At 50.8% G+C, this 21,120-nt stretch overlaps 1 protein-coding gene across 1 annotated transcript in view; it reads right to left on the bottom strand.

Annotated features, from left to right (window-relative positions):
• Positions 1–21,120, bottom strand: part of GRIP2 (glutamate receptor interacting protein 2) — a 46,448-nt gene that overhangs the window by 6,868 nt on the left and 18,460 nt on the right. The window contains 11 exon segments of the mRNA XM_005898787.3: positions 322–499; positions 1,440–1,619; positions 2,227–2,366; positions 3,170–3,314; positions 12,752–12,897; positions 12,992–13,058; positions 15,047–15,127; positions 15,820–15,965; positions 16,595–16,781; positions 19,911–20,060; positions 20,344–20,469. Coding sequence (XP_005898849.2) covers positions 322–499; positions 1,440–1,619; positions 2,227–2,366; positions 3,170–3,314; positions 12,752–12,897; positions 12,992–13,058; positions 15,047–15,127; positions 15,820–15,965; positions 16,595–16,781; positions 19,911–20,060; positions 20,344–20,469 — 1,546 coding nt within the window.

The following is a 21,120-nucleotide window of genomic DNA, read 5'->3' as shown; positions in this document are numbered from 1 at the left end:
ATCTGGGCCAAGTCAGGAGGGTCCGGGTTCAACGTCTCAGGTTCTGAGAAGAGCCGATCACCAGACACAGGGTGGGGTCGGGTAGGGTGGGGTGGGGGAGTCAACCAGGCTGCCTCGCTGCCCCCTACCTGAGCCTCCTGAAATGGAGACGGCTCTGCCCCACGCTTGCTCTCCTCTCCCGGGAGGTGCCTCTCCTGGGGGCCACACGAGACTCATCCATCACGCCCACCGCCCTGGTACAGGGACCAGCTCCCTAAGCCCATCCCAGCCGAGAGGCCAAGCCTGCTTCCTCCCCTGGGGTGCCCCCCGCCCCCCACAGACCTAGTGGGTGGCTCCCAGTCCTCCTCCTCCTCCTCCTCCTCCGGGACGCTCTCATCAGCAGGGCCTGGGGTATAGCTCGTCCTCCGGGGCTCGGTCAGCGGGGGACTGCTTCTCAGCCGGCTGGACCGCCACTCCTGGGGGGTCATGGCCCGAGCTGCCGTCTGTGCAGTGTAGGAACCTGGAGGTGGGAGAGAGAGGGTGTCGAACATCCTCTCCGTGTGTTCTGCTGGCCCTCCTTCCTGCCCCACCTCCAGCCTGGCTGGGTGGCCTGGGAGAGAGGTCTTTCCCTCCTCTAGGCTTGCCGGACCACCCGGACCACCCAGGCCCCTACCCCAGAACCCCGTGACCAACAGCAGAGTGAATGCCAGGCCTCCAGGACCCTGTCCCAGCTCCATGGGGCTCAGCGTGGCCAAGCCTGAGAAGGGGTCCACTCTTAACCATCCCCTTCCCCCTCCCCTGAAGGTCCTGCCCTGCGGGGTGATGCTGACCCAGGGCTGCAGGTGGGGAAGCTGAAACCGAGCGGGCAGACACGCAGTGAGGGATGACCAGGGCCAAGGGCCCCTGAGACTGCCTCGAGGCCTCACCCCATTTCTCCCTGAGCTGGGCCTTGGGGAGTTCCCTGCGGTTCTGGGTCACAGAGATCAAAGATTCAGACGTCCCCCAAGGCTGCCCATGGGTCTCCACTTGCAGTGGGCAGGGGGGCGTGTGTCCTGGGGAGTGGCCTCCCAAGTGGGTCTCGTAGGAGGGACGGCAGGGGGCTTTCTGCCTTCCTGTCTTTGATGGGATACAATCAGCATTGAACACTTGCTGCGTGCCAGCCATCGGGCTGGGAATGGAGGAGGCAGAAGTCAGACCCCTTAGTCTCAAGCCTCATGGGGGAGATCTGAATGGGCAGCTTTGTGCCATGGATGCCAATCAAAGTCCAAGAAGGCCTGCGGTCCACGCTCTGAGGGTGAGGGGCTGTCAGAATGGCTGACCGGGCCCAATCAGCTCTGCCGTCAGGAAGTGTCCCTAAGGGATGGAGCCAGCAGAGGAGCAAGGAGGGGGGGCAGGGGGAGGGCACGGCCCTGCAAAGGCTCAGAGACAGCACAGCACTTGTCCAGGCTCCGAGGCGATACCTGGGCCCCCAAAGCCACCCTCTGTGGCCGAGCCGCCCCAGGACTCCACGGCACTGTCCACGCTGGGCACAGTGGGCGAGGATCGGGCTGCCAGCAGACCGCCTTTCAGCGCCTCTGGCGGGTCTTCATCCGCATCACTGGCTTCGCTGAGGCTGCCCGACTTGCGGGGTGTGAGGGGGCCTAGAAGGAAGAGCGGGTGTCACCGCCACTGGCTTCTGACCTTGGAGACAGAGATGTCCACCCAGTCTGTTTCCCTGCTTCGGCCCGGTTTGGGGAATCAAAGGCCCCTGGGTGACCAAGTGGACACACGAGGTGGGAGGCAGGCTAGTGGGCAAACCCATTTCACAGACGGGAACACTGAGGCTTTGGGAAGGCTGCACCACACACCCAAGGTCACATGGTGGGCAACAGTGGAGCCCAGATTCAAAGGAGAGCTCCAAAGTCTGGACTCGTGTCCACTCCCTACCAAAGCGTGGGGGATAAACACAGGGGAACTGAGGAACGTATAAGTGACAGCCAGAAGGGAAAACAAGCAGGCTCCTTAAGAGGCAGGAGGCCGAGGTGGGAGGTGATGACGAGCATGGCTCAGGCCCAGAGAGCTCCACAGTGGCTGTGTGACCTTGGGCGCATTACTCCGAGCCTCGTCTCCTCATTGTCCCAGGGACCTCCTCGGGGTGAGCAATCAAATCATCTTGTGAGGCTGGGCCCAAGAAGCGGGCCACAGTGCCCGAGGGATCTCTGTCCCTAAGTGGGCTGGACGGCCACCAGGGTGCGGGGTGAGGCTCACGGTCTAGCTGCTTCTTGATCTTCAGGGTGACTGTCTCGCCAGCCACCTGCAGGAGGTGGATGGCCTCGCTCAGGGGCCGGCCCTTGAGGCTAACACTGTTGATGGCCAGGATACGGTCCCCAACGTGGATGGCGCCAGTCCTGGGGAGGAGGCACAGGGTACAGGATGGGAGTTAGGGACTTGAAGTGGGGGGGTGGTCTGCCCTCTGGGAACTCAGGAAACCCAAAGCACAAGCCTGGATGACCCCAGGCAAACCCACCTGTGGGGGATAAAAAACAAAACAAAACAGTGTGATTGTGTTAATACAGATGTCAAGTCTTTTATCTGGGAGGGGTTCTTCCTGCTCAGCTCTAAAGTTAGGTTCTGGAACCAGTGTTCAGCATGAATTTTGAGGATGTTTGGAATGCCTCTTATTAGCTACCAAATACTAATGTGGTCTTTTCAAGCTGAGTGCTGAAAAATTGATGCTTTTGAACTGTGGTGTTGGAGAAGACTCTTGAGAGTCCCTTGGACTGCAAGGAGATTCAACTTGTCAATCCTAAAGGAAATCAGTCCTGAATATTCATTGGAAGGACTGATGCTGAAGCTGAAACTCCAATATTTTGGCCACCTGATGAGAAGAGCTGACTCATTTGAAAAGACCCTGATGCTGGGAAAGATTGAAGGCAGGAGGAGAAGGGGATGACAGAGAATGAGATGGTTGGATGGTATCCTGCGTCTCCTGGATTGCAGGCAGATTCTTTACCCACTGAGCTGCCCGGGAGGGATTTATCCAGCACTTACCTGAAATCGGGATGGCTGCCAGGGGCTAGCCCCCATCTAAGGAACTGAGGTTCAGAGAGGGATAGGACAGGCCCCAGACCATCGATACTGGAACAAAGCTAAGAGCCAGTTTTGACTGACCCCAAAGCTCGGCTCCTGCCCCATGAGGTCCCTGGCTCACCTCTCAGCCAGGCCACGCTTGGTGAGGCCCGAGATGACGATGGGATCAAAAGGCTCCTCTGTGCCTGAGATGGTGATGCCCAGGGGGCCCCCATAGCGTTTCAGCTCCACCGTGTAGCTGATGGCACCTGTGGTCTCCTGTTCATCTGTGGAGGGTGGGTATGCATCAGAGGTTCGGGGCACGTATCAGGGGCCGGGGCATAGGAATGGGCACGCCCAGAACCCCGCAAAGCTTTAATGCACCACACTCATCATGCTGCTGCTGCTGCCGCTGTCACTGCAGTCGTGTCCGACTCTGTGCAACCCCATAGACAGCAGCCCACCAGGCTCCCCCGTCCCTGGGATTCTCCAGGCAAGAACGCTGGAGTGGGGTGCCAATTCCTTCTCCAACACTCATCATATGCTTTCCATTAATACACCCACTCCCTCAGTCAAAATACAGTTACCCATTCCCTACACCACAGATATCCCCAATTCCTCTGCCATTAATACACACGTTCCCTCAGTCACTGATACACTCATCCCCTTATTCCCTTAATACACCTATTCCCTCAGTCTTTCCTTGTGTTAATTCAGCCATTCCCTCACCCATTCATTCAGGCATTCCATCAGCCATTAATTCAACCATTCCCTCACCCATTCATTCAGCCATAATTTCAAACATTCCCTTAGCCATTAATTCAAGTCCTTCATACCATTATTATACCTATTCCCTCAGCCATTAATACACCCATTCTCTCAGCCCCAATACACAAATTCCCTCAGCTATTAATTCACCAATTTCTTCAGCCATTAATTAATCCATTTTTTTAGCTACTGATTCACCCATTCCCTCAGTCATTCATTCACCCATACCATTTACCATTAATTCACCAGGAATTCATCCATGCACTCATTCCATTAATACACCCATAACCTCATGCCTTGGTTCCACCCATTCCCTGAACCATTAAATCACCTACACCCTCAGCCAGTAATTGATTCATTCCCTCTGGCATTAGCTCACCCATTCCTTTAGATTCTACTGTTCCCATTCACTCAGCCATTAACCCACCCTCTGCCTGAGCCATTTACTGCAGCCATTGTTTCACCCACTAACACACCCATTCTCTCATCCACTAACACACCCATGGACTCAGCATTTAGTTCACGCATTCTCTCAGCTTTAACTGACAGATTTCCTCTGCTCCTAATTCATCAATTCTCTCCACCATTAAATCAGCCTTTTCTCATACATTAGTTCACCCATTCTTTCAGCTACTAACACACCTATTCCCGCAGCTATTTCATTCATCCATTCCCTCAGCCATTAATTCACTGATTCCCTTAGGAATTACTTCCCCCTATCCTCAAGTATTAATTCACCTATCCACTGAGACATCAGATCACCCACTCCCAGAGCCCTTGATTCAGCCAAACCCTCGGCTGTTGTTTCACACGGCGTGCACGCTACTCGCTCAGTCGTGTCGACTCTTTGAGACGCTGTGAAGTGTAGCCTGCCAGGCTCCCCCGTCCCTGGGATTCTCCAGGCAAGAATACTGGAGTCAGTTGCCATGCCCTCCTCCAGGGGATCGTCCCGATCCAGGGATCAAACCCAGGTCTCCCACATTGCAGGCAGATTCCTTACCATCTGAGCCGCCAGGGAAGCCCCTGTTTCACACGTTATCTGCTGTTTATTCAACTATTCCCTCAGCCATTATCACCCATTGCCTCAGTCATTAATACACCAATTCTTTCATGGCTAACATACCCATTCGCTCAGAGATTAGTTCATCCATATCCTCAGCCATTAGTTCACTGATTCCCTTAGGAATTAGTTCAACCTCTCCCTCAGCTTCCCTGGTGGCTCACGGGGTAAAGTGTTTGCCTGCAATGCAAGTAGACCTGGGTTCGATCCCTGGGTCAGGAAGATCCTCTGGAGAAGGAAATAGCAACCCACTCCAGTACCTTTGCAAGGAAAATCCCATGGACGGAGGAGCCCGGTATGCTACAGTCCATGGGGTCGCAAAGAGTCAGACACAACTGACCGACTTCACTTTCCCTTTTCCCTCCCTCAGCCATTAATTAATCCATTCCACACCCACTAGTTCACCCATTCCCTCAGCCTTTAATACACCATTCCCTCAGTCATTAATATACAATTCCTATATCCATTAATTCACCCATCCTGCCTCCAGTAGTTCACCCTTTTCCTTAGCTATTAAATCAGGCATTCCTTCGGCTATTAACTCAGCCAATACCTGAGCCATTAATTCACCCAGTCAGCCATTAGTTTGCTATACCTTCAAACATTAATACACCAATTCCCCCAGCCTTAATACCCTCATCCACGTAGCGATAAGTTTACCCAGTTGCTCAGCCATTAATTCACCTTTTTCCACAAAAATTAGTGGACCTATTCCTTCGGCCACTATATACTCATTCTATCAGCACTTAATTCAGCCATTCCCTCAGCCTTCAATACACCATTTCCTCAGTCATTAATGGACTCAACTGCCTCCATTAATTCACCCATTCCCTCAGCTATTAAATCAGGAATTCCTCAGTTATTAACTCATCTAATACCTGAGCCATTAATTCACTCATTCCCTCAGTCATTCACTTAAACCCTCAGCCATAAATTTATCTGTATCTGTTCAGTTCAGTTGTTCAGTTGTGCCCGACTCTCTGCAACCCCATGAACCACAGCACACCAGGCCTCCCTGTCCATCACCAACTCTCGGAGTTCACCCAAACCCATGTCCATTGAGTCAGTGATGCCATCTAACCATCTCATCCTCTGTTGTCCCCTTCTCCTGCCCTCAATCTTTCCCAGCATCAGGGTCTTTTCAAATGAGTCAGCTCTTCCCATCAGGTGGCCAAAGTATTGGAGTTTCAGCCTCAGCATCAGTCCTTCCAATGAATATTCAGGACTGATTTCCTTTAGGATGGACTGGTTGGATCTCCTTGCAGTCCAAGGGACTCTCAAGAGTCTTCTCCAGCACCACAGTTCAAAAGCATCAATTCTTTGGCGCTCAGCTTTCTTTACAGTCCAACTCTCACATCCATACATGACTACTGGAAAAACCATAGCCTTGACTAGAAGGATCTTTGTTGATAAAGTAATGTCTCTGCTTTTCAATATGCTACCTAGGTTGGTCATAACTTTCCTTTCAAGGAGTAAGCATCTTAATTTCATGCTGCAATCACCATATGCAGTGATTTTGGAGCCCAGAAAAATAAAGTCAGCCACTGTTTCCACTGTTTCCCCATCTATTTGCCATGAAGTGATGGGAACGGATGCCATGATCTTAGTTTTCTGAATATTGAGCTTTAAGCCAATTTTTTCACTCTCCTCTTTCACCTTCATCAAGAGGCTCTTTAGTTCTTCTTCACTTTCTGCCATAAGGGTGGTGTCATCTGCATATCTGAGGTTATTGATATTTCTCCTGGCAATCTTGATTCCAGCTTGTGCTTCTTCTAGTCCAGCGTTTCTCATGATGTACCCTGCATATAAGTTAAATAAACAGGGTGACAATATACAGCCTTGACGAACTCCTTTTCCTATTTGGAACCAGTCTGTTGTTCCATGTCCAGTTCTAACTGTTGCTTCCTGACCTGCATACAGGTTTCTCAAGAGGCAGGTCAGGTGGTCTGGTATTCCCATCTCTTAGAATTTTCCACAGTTTATTGTGATCCACAGAGTCAAAGGCTTTGGCATAGTCAATAAAGCAGAAATAGATGTTTTTTCTGGAACTCTCTTGCTTTTTCCATGATCCAGAGGATGTTGGCAATTTGACCTCTGGTTCCTCTGCCTTTTCTAAAACCAACTTGAACATCTGGAAGTTCACGGTTCACATATTGCTGAAGCCTGGCTTGGAGAATTTTGAGCATTACTTTACTAGCATGTGAGATGAGTGCAATTGTGAGGTAGTTTGAGCATTCTTTGGCATTGCCTTTCTTTGGGATTGGAATGAACACTGACCTTTTCCAGTCCTGTGGCCACTGCTGAGTTTTCCAAATTTGCTGGCATATTGAGTGCAGCACTTTCACAGCATCATCTTTCAGGATTTGGAATAGCCCCACTGGAATTCCATCACCTCCACTAGCTTTGTTCGTAGTGATGCTTTCTAAGGCCCACTTGACTTCACATTCCAGGATGTCTGGCTCTAGGTCATTGATCACACCATCGTGATTATCTTGGTCGTGAACATCTTTTTTGTACAGTTCTTCTGTATATTCTTGCCACCTCTTCTTAATATCTTCTGCTTCTGTTAGGTCCATACCATTTCTGTCCTTTATTGAGCCCATTTTTGCAAGGTGGCTGTGACGGCGCACATGGCAGGCCGAGAGGAGCTGCCCCACGTCCAAGGTCACCCAGGCAGTTAGTCATCAATTAGGCCAATCCCAGAGCCATGACTTCACCCATTCCTTCAGCCACCAATTCACCTATATGCTCAGAAATCCATCAATTCTGCCAGGCCTAATACACCCAATCTCTCAGGAAATAGTACACCCATTTGCTCAACATTATTTTCCTCACAGCCATATGACATTATTTCACCAATTCCTTCAGCTGTTATTCCAACCATTCCCTTAACCATTAATTCAGTTAATCTCTCAGTCATTAACTCAGCCAATTCCTCAGCCTTTAAGTTACCCATTCCCTCTGCAATTAATTCACCTATTCCCTCAACCATTAGATCATCTGTTCCATCAGGCACATTCCCCCATTTCCTAAGACATTTGTTTATCCATTCCTCATTAGCTGACCCTTTCCATCAGCCATTTAATTCAGACATTCCCTCAGCCATTAATACAACCATTCTTTCATCCATTAATACACCCATTCCCTCATGCCATGGATTCGCACATTTCCCCATCACTGATATACCTGTTCCCTTCTCATTTATCAGTAATTTACCAATTCCCTCGGTTTACAATTTACTCATTTCCTCATCCATTATTTCACCCATTCCTGCAGTCTCTAATACATCTATTCCTGCAGCTATTCATTCATTCATTCCCTCAGCCATCAATTAATTAATTTCCTTTGGAATTAGTTCACCTACTACCCACCTAATTTACCCATCCCCTCAACCATTAATTCACCTATTCCTTTGGCCATTAATACATCCATTCTCTGAACCATTAATATACCTATTCCTTTATCTATAACATACTCATCCCCTCATGGCATTTCACACCCATTCTTTCAGCCATTAATTCATCTATTCCCTCAATCACTGATATATCCATTCTTTTTGTCCATTACCATATCCATTCCCTTATACCACTAATTCACCCATTTTCATATCACTAATACATCTATTCCTTTCATATTTAATTCACCAAATTCCTCAATTCGTAATTTACTCATTCCATCACCCATTAATTCACTCATCCCATCAGCCATTAATAAAGCCATTATTTCAGCCATTCCCACAGCCTTGATACATCAATTTCATCAATCATTAATACACACATTTCCCCATCCATTAATCACTCATTTCTGTCTCCGTTAATTCACCCATTCAGTTTGGCATTAATTTAGGCACTCCACCAGCCTATACCCTCACCCATTACTACACCAATTTCCCCAGGTCTAACACCTAATCCCTCGGGAATTAATTCATCCATTCACTCAATCGTTATTTTACTCATAACCTCAGGATATTGATTGATAACCAGTCCATCCTAAAGGAAATCAATCCTGAATATTCATTGGAAGGACTGATGCTGAAGCTGAAACTCCAATACTTTGGCCACCTGATGCGAAGAACTGACTCATTGGAAAAGACCTTGATGCTGGGAAAGATTGAAGGTGGGAGGAGAAGGGGACGACAGAGGATGAGATGCTTGGATGGCATCACCGACTCAATGGACATGAGTCTGAGTGAACTCCGGGAGTTGGTGACGGACAGGGAGGCCTGGCGTGCTGCGGTCCGTGGGGTCGCAACGAGTCGGACGCGACTGAGCGCCTGAGCTGTTCTCCCATTCCTTCAGCTGTTATTCCCACCATTCCCTCAGCCATTAATTCAAGCAGTCCCTCAGCATTATTTCTGTCATTCCCACAGTCTTTGATACACCAATTCCTTCAATCTATAATACCACATACCCGCATGCATTAATTCATCCATTTCATCAGCCATTAATTCAGGCATTCTCTCAGCCCTAATTCACCCATTCCCTCAGCCATTAATCTATTCCCACACCCATTAATATAGCCATATCCTCATGCCATATGAAAAGATCCTCACCCATTTCCTCCACTCTAAGTCACACATTCCCGAAGCCATTAATTCCCCCCTTCCCTCAGCCATTCATTCCCCCATTCCTTCAGCCACTAATTCACCTATACCCTCAGCCACTAATTCATCTGTTCTTCCAGCCATTAATTCAGCCATACTCTCAGCCAGTAATACGACAACTCTGCCAGGCCTAATACAGCCAATCCCTCAGGAATTGTTCCACCCACTTGCTCAACCATTATTTTCCTCATAACCTCATGTTCACCAATTCCTTCAGGTATTATTTCAACCATTCTTTCAGCCATAAATTCAGCCATTCCCTCAGCCTATTTTTTGTTTGACAGGTAAGAAGTGGATTTATTTAGTTACACATTCCATAGACAGGGTGTGGTCCATCTTGAAAAGTGGGAGCGACTTTGGCAGAAACACTCCACAGAGGGTGGGCCATCTCAGAAGGCAAGAGGCCTCCCTTAATCTTTGATACACTAATTCCCTCCGTCATTAAGACACACATTCCTATATCCATTAATTCAAGCATTCCCTCAGCCATATTTCAGGCATTCCTTCAGCCAACCAATCCCTCAGTCATTAACACACATTTCCTCATGCTATTAATTCACACATTCCCTCAGGCCTAATACAAACTTTCCATCGGCTATTAATTCACCCATTCTCTCAGCTATTAGTTTCGCATTATCTCAGCCACTAACCCATTTACTTAAGTTGTTAAATCACCCGCTCCTTCTGCTGCTGAGTTCAGACATAAGCCCCCAGTTCACCCAGTCCTGCCATCATTAAATCACCTTGTACCTTGGCCATTAGTTCATTCATTCCATCAGTCACATCCACCTCTTTCCTTTGAAATCTCTCACCCATTAATTCAGCCAACCCAAGACGTTTTTACACATTCTCTCAGCCATTAAACTATTTCTTCAGGTAGTAAATCCCGTATTCTCTCAGCCATTAATATAGCCTCAGCCACTAATGCACATATTCTCTCAGACATTAATTCACCCGTTCCATCAGGCATTAATTAAACCAATCCCTTAGCCATTATTTCACCAGCCCTAATACACCAGTTCTCTCATTTTAATACAGGTTCCTTAAGTGATGAGTTCACCCATTCCCTCAGCCATTAATACAGCCAGTCCCTTAGTCATGAATTCAACCAATCCTGCAGCTATTAACTCAGCCAATTCCTCAGTGATTATCGGAGCCATTTCCACAGCCTTTGATACACCAATTCCTCCATTAACATACACATTCCCCCATCCATTAATTCACCCATTCCCTGGCCATTAATTCAGTCAATCCCTCAGCCATGAATTCACAAATTTCCTCAGCCACTAATACATCAATGCCCTAATGCCTAACACCCTGACTTTCTAGTTAGCAGTTCACCCATGTCCTCATGCCATGAATACGCTCATTCCCTATGTCACTTATGAACCCATTCACTCAACCATAAGTTCAGTTACCTCAATCTTTAGTCACAGATCACCGAACCCATAGTTTAAGCCACTCCTTCAGCCACTAATTCACCCATCATTTCAGCCACTAATTCTCTACCACTTATTCAGCCAATCCATCAATCATTAATTTACCCAAACCCTGAATCATTCACTCACCTATTCCTTCAGCCATTAATTCGCCATTCCCTCAGCCACCAATACACAAATTTTCTCATGCCTAAACAGCCTGTTCTCTTAGTGACTAGGTCACCCATTCCCTTGTGCCAGCACAGAGCCACTGCCTCAGCCATTACGCCACCCACTCCCCCTCAGCCATTTTTCAAACACTCCCTCAGCTGTTAGTTCACCCATTCCCTCTGCCACTCACATACCGATTCTCTCAGCTCTAGTACAGATTCCTTCAGCCACTAATTCAGCCATTCCCCCAGCCACCAAGTCACCCACTCCCTCATGCCATTAATTCGCCCATTCTCTCATGCCACTAATTCACCCATGCCGTCATGCCATTAACATAACCATTCCCTAGGCCACTACTTTCAGAGAAGGCAATGGCACCCCACTCCAGCACTCTTGCCTGGAAAATCCCATGGACGGAGGAGCCTGGTAGGCTGCAGTCCATGGCGTTGCTAAGAGTCGGACACGACTGAGCGACTTCACTTTCACTTTTCACTTTCATGCATTGGAGAAGGAAATGGCAACCCACTCCAGTGTTCTTGCCTGGAGAATCCCAGGGACAGGGGAGCCTGGTAGGCTGCCGTCTATGGGGTCACACAGAGTCGGACACGACCGATGCGACTTAGCATAGCATAGCATGGGCCACTACTTCACCCATTTCCTCTCCATTAATTCACCCTCCTCTCAGGCATTATTTCACTATTCCTCCAGCCATTACTACACTCATTGCTTCATGCCTTTAATACACCTGTTCTCTCAGCCATGAATTCACCCATTCCTTAATTCCATTCATTACACCCATTCCCCCAGCCATTAATGCAGCCATTCACTCTGCCATTATATCATCCATTCACTCTGCCATGAATACACCCATTGTTTCATGCTGTTAATACACCTATTTCCTCAGCCATTAATTCAAACATTCCGTCAGTCATTAATCCACCCATTCCCTCAGCCATGAATACACCCATTTCCCCCATGGGAGGACTTCAGATGGCACCACTTGAGGCCATCTTCTGCTGCCAACAATGTTTCATTTCACCCAAACAGCCATTTCAATAAGAGCAGAAACCCTGAACCAGCATTTTTATAATAAAGATTTCATATACCATGCAGAACAAGAATAATGATGGTGATGATGATATTGGCTATAAGACGACACCAGATTTCCTGTTTTTCTTAAAAAAACTCTGAAATCTGCCCATAAGTGATCCTCCTGCCCAGGGTGGGAGTTGGTGGCAGCCCTTCTAAACAAGATTCTCACCAGTGGCCACAGTCCTCTCCTTCTGTCTACCCAGACTGAATCATTTTTCTCAGCTTCGGCCCAATTCCCTCACTCTGTCACCTGTCCAGCCTCAGATGTGCCTGAGTTTGCAGCCTCAGCTCATTCACAGCCACCCATGCCGTGGTACATCCCCCACCCCCACCCATTCATCGTCACACCCAGTCATCTGCACCCAGCAGTTGTGGGCAAGGCCTGTTGGGTCCAGGTCTCGCTCAAACTCTAGTAGACCTCACAAGGGCCTTTGGAGAAGGCCAGATCTGGGGACAGGGACACATCTGCCATCTTCCCCCCCGCCACCCCACATCTTCATTCAAGGGCTCTCCACCAGCAGCCCCTGGGTGGCATCCTTGGCTGGAGGGAGCACCAGATTGCCAGCTGGGCACCATCTGTTGGCATGGGTGGGCAGGGATCAGGGCCCTCACCCGAGTTGTCCTCATCCTTGCGGATCTTTAGCTTCACCAGGTCCTCACACTGGCGCAGGATTTGCACAGCGTCCTCCATGGGACAGTTGTCCAGGCGGATGTTGTCAATGGCCAGCAGCTTGTCCCCTGGCTCGAGGGTGCCGGTCCTGCAGGAGCAGGGAGGGGACATAGAGGATTGGGCACATGCAGGCGCCCAGCCCACCCCCGTGGGCCAGCCCCCCGCCCTGCCAGCCCCCCTACCTGTGCGCCACGCTGCCTTTCTTGATGTCGGAGATGACCAGGGGCTCCCCTCGCTTCCTGCTGGCCGCTAGGGGAAAGAAGCCAAAAGCCCATCCTTGGCCACCTTGGCCTCAGGGGCCCAGGAGTTGGGCGTGGACTCGGAGCCCCATGCCCCGCTTCCCATGCCTCCTGGGCTGGGTGGACTGTGAGCAAACCAGCTCCCCTCTCTGTGCCTCAGTTTCCCCTCTGTAATATGGGGATGAGGCCACAGAGTTCACAGGGACATCCAAGATTAACTAGACGAAGCAGGACAACACCTCCCACACTCAGCTCATTCTCCAGCACATGGAGGTCCCTGAGGGGCTGTGTCTGGCTGGTGTCTGTGTTCCCAGCAATGGGCAGACAGGCCCAGGTTCCAGAACCAAGTGACTTTTAACAGCTGAGTTCTTCCTTGCCCGCTGCAGGGAATGCTGGCTGCGAACACTGCAGCAGGATCCTGCTGGGGAATGGCCTTTAGCTGAGGGAGCAGCCTCGCCCAAAACAATGTCTACATCCATCGACCGGTCCACTCAGCAGTGCCAAGGCCCAGCTCCCAGCCTCTATGCAGGACAACTCCCACAGAAAGTGAAAGTATTAGTCACTCAGTCATGTCCAACTCTGTGACCCCATGGACTGTAGCCCACCAGGCTCTTCTGTCCATGAATTCTCCAGGCAAGAATACCAGAGTGGGTAGCCATTCCCTTCTCCCAGGGATCTTCCTGATACTTGGATTGAACTCACATTTTCTGTATTGGCAGGCAGATTCTTTACTGTCTGAGCCACCATGGAAGCCTCAGTTCCCGCAGCCTCCCCAGCAAAGAAGACTGGGGGAGCCCTCTACTGACTACATCACAGCCTAGCTCCTCCCACTGCCTGGTCCTACAGTCGCCTCCACCCACAGGTGTTCATCCTAAGAGCCCGCCTCAATAAGGCCCCTCTACATCATTCCTTGTGGGAGAGGCTATTTCCCAGGGAACACGATCTAAGACAACAAGGGGCTGAGTTTTCCTGCAGAAAGAATCCATTTGGGTTAATGGGTTTTCCCATGACTGATCAGGTGTAAAGCGGTCCCTCTAGCCCAAACAGCACCTTTGCAAATGAGACAAAGGGGCCCCATCTAATTAGTCTGTTGAGAAAATGTCAGAAAGTCTAAGTCTACCTTGAATGGGCACCTTGTGTCATGTACAACCTGCGCACTGCACCTGGTGGCCCTGCCCAGAGGTTCCTGGGCTGGAAGCACCTTCTCCCCAGCGACTGCTTCAACTTCCAGCACCAATGGCTGCGGGCTCTGGGGCCAGAAGGAGCTGCAGCACCAGCCCTTCCGGACAGCTGCTCCTCCAGGTGTGATGGGGAGATGGCAGGAGAGGAAGTCAGAGGGGGCTTCCCCAGTGGCTCAGTGGTAAAGAATCTGCCTGCAATGCAGGAGCCACAGGAGATGCGGGTTTGATCCCTGGGTCGGGAAGATCCCCTGAAGATGGGCATAGCAATCCACTCCAGCATTCTTGCCTGGAGAATCCCAAGTACAGAGGAGTCTGGTAGACTACAGGCCATAGGGTCGCAAAGAGTTGGACATGACTGAAGCAACTTCGCATGCACGCGCGCACAAAGTCAGAGGACTTCGGCTTTTCCGGAGTGAGATGAGGGCTGGGGGAGGGTCTGTGACCGTTCCTCTACCTTCTTCTTTCCATTCTGCAGTCCCTCACTTTCACTCCTTTGACAAACATGAATTAACCACTGACTATGTTCCAGGCCTTTCCTGGGCCCTGGGAATACAGAGGCAACAGGAAACCAAACCTGGGCCACGTGACTGGTGCCTCATAAAACCACTTAACCACCCCTGGAGACTAAATAGGCCAGGAGACTCCCACTGTGCAGAAAAGAAAACCGAGGCTTCCAGAAGCCTTGCCTGAGGACACGCACTGCAGACAGAGGGAAGTCAGGTCAGCCAGCCCCCTCTCCCACCCAGAGTCTTCCCCTGATCGCCTCGTGCTGGGCGGACTCGGGGCAGGCTGGAGGGCGCACAGGACGGGGACTCACAGCTGATGGTGATGCCCAGCTCCACGCCTCGCCTCTTGGGCAGCTTCACGTGGAAGGTGCCGCTGCTCGGGATGACGGACTCTGGGTGCAAACAGACACAAATCTGGGAGACTCAAGCGAATAGCCTCAGGGAATCCGCACCCCACACTCATTCTGGTCCAGTGGAGAGGGATGCTAAACACAACCCCATCCTGCTTCCTCCACCCACAGAAGAAACTGAGGCACGGTGCACCGATTTGTCCCAGAAAAGCACCCACCGGGTCAGAGCAGAGTCAGGATTGGTGCCCCGACCTACAGCTGCCACTGGGGCCCCCTAGCCTGGCCCAAGCCATTCGGATCCAGCAAGGACTTAAAGGGCACCTCTCACATGACAGACCTCAGCTGGTGCTTCCAGGAGCTTCATCTCAACAACACCCCTTGAGATAGAGGATTCTATCCACTTTACACTGTTTTTACACTGGGGAAAACTGAGGATGGAGGAGGACAAGCCCTGCCCGAAGTTACACGATGTCCAAATCAGGAACCAGAATTCTAACCGAGTTGTTTGGGGATCTTTGTATAAACCCTCACCTCCCCGACCCGCGGCTCCTGTTCCCTTGCAAAAACCCTCATTCACACTGGCGTGTGCAATTCCTTCACTCCCGCCCCGTGCCTTTCTCCCAGCATTCTGGGGACACGCTGCAAACGCGGAAAGAAGCGGGGAAGGAGGTGGGAGGAGCAGGGTGGAGAAAGGGGTCGCGAAGGAAACGAGGAAGCCGCAGGTACCCACTCACCAGCCACGTCAAACTCCACCTCCAGCACGACCTTGTGGGCCAGCGCCGCGTCCCGCAACAGCTGGTTGGCCTCCTCCATCGTCCCGTCCTCGGTGGCGATGCCGTTGATGGCTAGGACGCGGTCCCCTACCTGCAGCAGTCCACACCTGAATCGGAGAAGCGGCCCCTTTAGAAGCCAGAAACATGCTGCGCAGGAGCAGTGCCAGGCCCCGCCCACATCCCGGGCGGGGGCGGGGTTTGGGCGGGGCGGGGACGGGGCGGAGAGAGGAGAGACCCCTTTGGAAGTCAGGAACTGGCGGCGCAGGAGCAGGGCCAGGCCCCGCCCACATCCCGGGCGAGGGCGGGGCCTGAGCGGGGCTCCGCCAGCAGGGCCAGCGCCCCGCCCCGTACCCACGCCAGCTGCAGCTCCTCAGGCCATTTACCCGGGACACTGGCTATAAGGGATGCCCTCGCTGGGCCTCAGTTTCTCTGTCCCGTGGGGATGATGCCATGCCTCAGGAGATGTATATACAGGACTCGGACTTCAGACCACACTGGGGTTCGTGTCATGGGTCACTCCCAAGCTGTGTGACCCTGGGCAGGTGAATCAGCTTCTCTGAGCCTCAGACCCCTCGTCTACAAAACGGGGCCGGCGACGGGGTGGACCGTGATGGATGGTAAGATACACCTGTGCAGCCAGGCTAAGCGTGTGACTGGACTTCCCCGGCTGTCCGTGAGGCCCCACCCCACCGAATCGGAGAGTGGCAGGCCCACGGCGAGGGGGCAGTAGGCTCACCTCTCCGCCGGGCTGTCAGGCTCAATAAAACGCACGAGGGGTGGGGAGGACAAGGTCTCGGTGGCGAAGATGCCGCCCTGGAGCTGGAGGCCGAAGCCGCTGAGGGGGTCTCCGCAGAGCACGACCTCCGTGGTCTCCGTGTGCACAATCTGTCCGCCTGGCCCCACCGTGCTGGAGGCCAGCGACACTGCGGGGCAGGCGGGCACGGCGCTCAGGGCACTGTCCCGGGGGTTACTTCCTGCCAGAGCCCACCCACCCTCGGCGGGACCACCTGGAGTCGGAGAGGGCGCGTGAGTGGGAGGCCCGCCCCGCCCCGGGGCGGGGCCAAGTCGCGGCCCATTCTGAACCTTGGGGTCATGGGTTCCACCTGGCAGACCGGCGCCCAGGATCCAGGAAGGCAGCTCCTGGAATGCCATGTTATAAAACAGGCTCTGAGGGTCCGTGATATGACGTCCTGTGATGCTGTGTGATGTTATGCCGTGCTCAGTCGCTAAGTCGTGTCCTACGCCTTGCAACTCCGGGCTGTAGCCCTCCAGGCTCCTCTGTCCATGGGATTTCCCAGGCAACAATACTGGAATGGGTTGCCATGCCCTTCTCCAGGGGATCTTCCCGACCCAAGGATCAAACCCGTGTCTCCTGTGTTAGCAGATGGATGCTTTACCCCTGAGCCACCACGGAAGCCCTGTGTGATGTTATACTTCAACTTATTTTATTATTGTATCATATATCAAATATCATATTATATTACTATTAGATGCAATAGTATATATTATGCCATTTTTGGCAACAGCTTTATTGAGATATGGTTCAGCTTCCACAGTATTCACCCACAGAATGTACAATTCAATCGGTTTTAGTAAATATATTGATTATTTAGTATATTCAAGTTGTACAACCATTCCCTCAATTAATTTTAGCATTTTCAATCCCTCAAAGAAACCCTGTTTCCATTAGTCACTCAAATCCTCCCGTTTCTCCCAGCCCTGAGCATACTTTCTGTGTCTATAGATTTGCCTGTTCTGGACATCTCATATCAATGGAATCATACTATAAATGGTCTTTTGTATGTGTTTTCTTTCACTTAGCATGTTTTCAGGGTTCATCCATGTAGCATAGATCAAGATGTCCTCCTTCTTGAGGCTAATATCCCACTGTATGATGGTACCACATTTTTTAAAATTCATCCATCGACGGACATCTGGGTTATTCCCACCTTTTGGATATTATGAATGACACTGTATAAACATTCATAAATATGTTTTAGGGTGAATATGACATATGTTCTCATTTCTCCTGGGTATTTACTTAAGAGTGGAATTTCTGTGTCACATGATAACTCCATGTTTCACTATTTAATGTGTTATTTAACATATTGTATTTTATATTCCACATATAAAATACATTTGTATTATTAATATGGATATTGGATATCATTTATTAAATAAAACTTATATGTCATTCTATTAGTTATACCATTGTGTCTTTATATATTATTTTCTTATATTATTATATATCACACATTATAATATGTGTAACCTACTTTATTGTTGGATATATTGTATTATTATATTTCTATTCATTATTTTTTTCACAATTACATCACCAATGATAAAAGTGGTATTTGGAACATTGGAAGTATTCAAAATTTTTTATTTAACTAACTAGTCATTATCATCAAGGAAGGAGACAGGTAAGGGGTCCCAAGAGTCTCCAGGCTCCATAAGCTCCTGCCTGTGAAAAATATTTCTGAATCTCTTCACCTACATACCCGCTGCTTCAGTGGGTGACAATGGTGGCTGGTAAAGTTGTATTTTATCTATCACCTGACTCTGAATTCTGTTTCTCTTTTCGCCTTGGCTGCCAGGAAGCTCATAACCATGTTTAGCGCCTTTCAGTGCCAAACTGACTTATATTTCTCTCTTCCCTCACCTGGTTCAATCCTAAATGGCCCAGTTTGACCCTCCATTCTTCCTGGAGGCCTCTGCAATTCACATGGAAAGAGGCTGGGAACCCTCTCTACGTCAACAAAGGAAAGATTCTTCCCAGGCAAGATTTCAAAATTCAGGGCCCTGGACTTCGCTGGTGGTCCAATGGCTAAGACTCAGCACTCTCAATGCAAGGGGCCTGGGTTTGATCCCTGGTCAGGGAACTAGATCCCACATGGTGCAACTAAGACCTGGCGTGGCCAAATAAATAAATATTAAAGAAAAAGATTCTGGGCAATCTTACGACTTTTTGCTACTTCCACATGTCTCCTGCATTATCGTTCATTACTATTCATTTTAAAAAACACTTAAGGGACTTCCCTGGTGGTCCAGTGGTTAAAAGTCTGCCTTGTGATGCAAGGGACACAATCTCTGGTCAGGGAACTAAGACCCCACATGCTGCAAAGCAACCGGGTCTGTGCACCACAACGGCTGAGCCCACCCGCCACAACTAGAGAGGATCTGTATGCCACAACACAAGATCCCAGGTGCTGAAACCAAGACCCAGTGCAGCCAAATAAATAAAAACTAAATAATTTTTTAAATTGTTAAATAAAAAATTCTTAAATGCCTTCATTTCAAAAGGAACTATATGTATTGATCACAAATAAAGAAAAGTGTCAATAAGCAAAGGTTGAGTAGAAATATATACCTAATAAAACTAAAAATTACTATATTCTGGATGGCTAGTTTCAGGCCTGGATGGCTAGTTTTCACTGCCTTAGGGAAAATTAACAAATGTCAGAACGGTGGTAAAGACAAAATAACACCACCCCCTGGAATGGATCAGAGGGTTGAAGAAGAGAAAAATGAAAGGAAGTTACTCTGAGACCGTCACACAAATCTGGAAAAGGCAGCCTTTCCTCAAGACACTTTGCCACCACCTGCTGGGAATTTTTCATAATAAAGGCTTCCCTTGTGGCTCAGCTGGTAAAGAATCCGCCTGCAATGCAGGAGACCTGGGTTCAATCCCTGGGTTGGGAAGATCCTCTGGAGAAAGGAAAGGCTACCCACTCCAGTATTCTGGCCTGGAGAATTCCATGGACTGTATAGTCCCTGGGGTGGCAAAGAGTCAGACACAACTGAGCACCTGTTGGGAATTTTTCATAATAAAATTACAAGACAAAGTGTACAAATTCACTGTCACTCCTCAGGAGAGCCCTTGTGCAGTGCGCAACCTGCCCAACCATCCTCAGCAACCTGGTGTACCACATACTCTATGTAATGCCACCTCCCCACACCCGGCCCTGCCCCAAATACCCCACACGTTGGCAAATCTCTCTCTCAGGCATACTGGCAGCCCAGAGGGGAGAGAAGAGACCACGGCTTACATGAGCTCTTGTGTTCCCTTCTCCGCGGCCGCCTCCGCCCCATTGTGGTCCGGGGGCTCATGGGCTGGGATCCACGAGGCAGAGTGCTGGGGTTGGTGCAAGAAAAGGTGTGGTTCACGGTCGGCGAGGAGAAGGGAGATGAGGATAAGGCTGGGGAGATGAGAGCAGACCCATGAGCCCAGCAGAGCCCTCCACCCCACCCCAGGGAGACACAGGGGTGCCTCCTCCACCCCCGACCATGCTCGCTGTGTGACCTCAGGCCTGTCTCTCCCTCTCTGGGCCTCAAAGCTTACAGGCTTTTCACAGACCTGGTGAAACTCAGCTGCCAGACAGGGGCCCCTCACTTCTCTGAGTCTCAGCTTCCTTCCCTATAAAACAGGGTCCAGGCCCTCCCCAGGGACAGAGAAGAGTGACCGTGGGGAGGGCACTTTACAGCGGTTCTGGTCCTGGCCGGCAGGGGCGGCCCAGGTGGGCGTCCTGCAGCGGCCGGGCCGGGGGCTGTGGCAGGAGGGCACGCAGGGGTCCCAGCGATGCGGCTGCTCGCTCCTCTGCACCTTCACTGCGGTGGAGGAAGAGGAGAGACAGGCGTTAGGGGCTGGGCGGGTCTGGACTCCATGCCCCTGAAGGGTGAGCTCCGTCTGCCCAGCAAGGGGAGGAGAGCGGGAACAGAAGGTCTGGAGTTTCTGAGCCAGGCTGGGCATTCCAGACTTTGCCCACATGTCCCGGACGCCCACTGTGTGCTGGGCCCTGTGCTCAGGGCTCAGCTACGCAGCAGCCTGAGAGGCAGGGATCCGAGAGGGAAAGCCATACCAGCCCACAGGTGGGAGGGCTGGAGGAGCAGGATGTGAACCAGGCCAACCGGCCGGTCAGCTCCAAGGAGTGCAGCTGGCAGACAGTGACCAGCTGGAGCACCTCCGGGGACTGCGGTCATGCTGTAGCCTGGGCAGCCTTGGCCTGGGGCTAGGTAAGCAGGCACCGGGGCCGGGCATTTCTGCCCCACGCTGAGCTCTCGGGGGCCACATGGGTCCCTGTTGGATTGGCCCAGGCTTGCAAGGACCCGCATCGCAGTCTAAGGCTGTCCCCCCTCAACCTTTCACGGGCCTTGACTTCAGTGAACTCTTGACTCCAGCTAAACATCCGCTTCCCAGGGGAGTCCACGGACCCTGCCTCTCTCACCTCCCTGACCTGGTCCTCCTCCCTGCAGCCCCAG

This window comes from Bos mutus, chromosome 22 (genome assembly GCF_027580195.1).
Source record: "Bos mutus isolate GX-2022 chromosome 22, NWIPB_WYAK_1.1, whole genome shotgun sequence".
Taxonomy (NCBI): Eukaryota; Metazoa; Chordata; class Mammalia; order Artiodactyla; family Bovidae; genus Bos; species Bos mutus.
The sequence above is the reverse complement of the archived record's forward strand: the minus strand, read 5'-3'. Positions and strand labels throughout refer to the sequence as shown.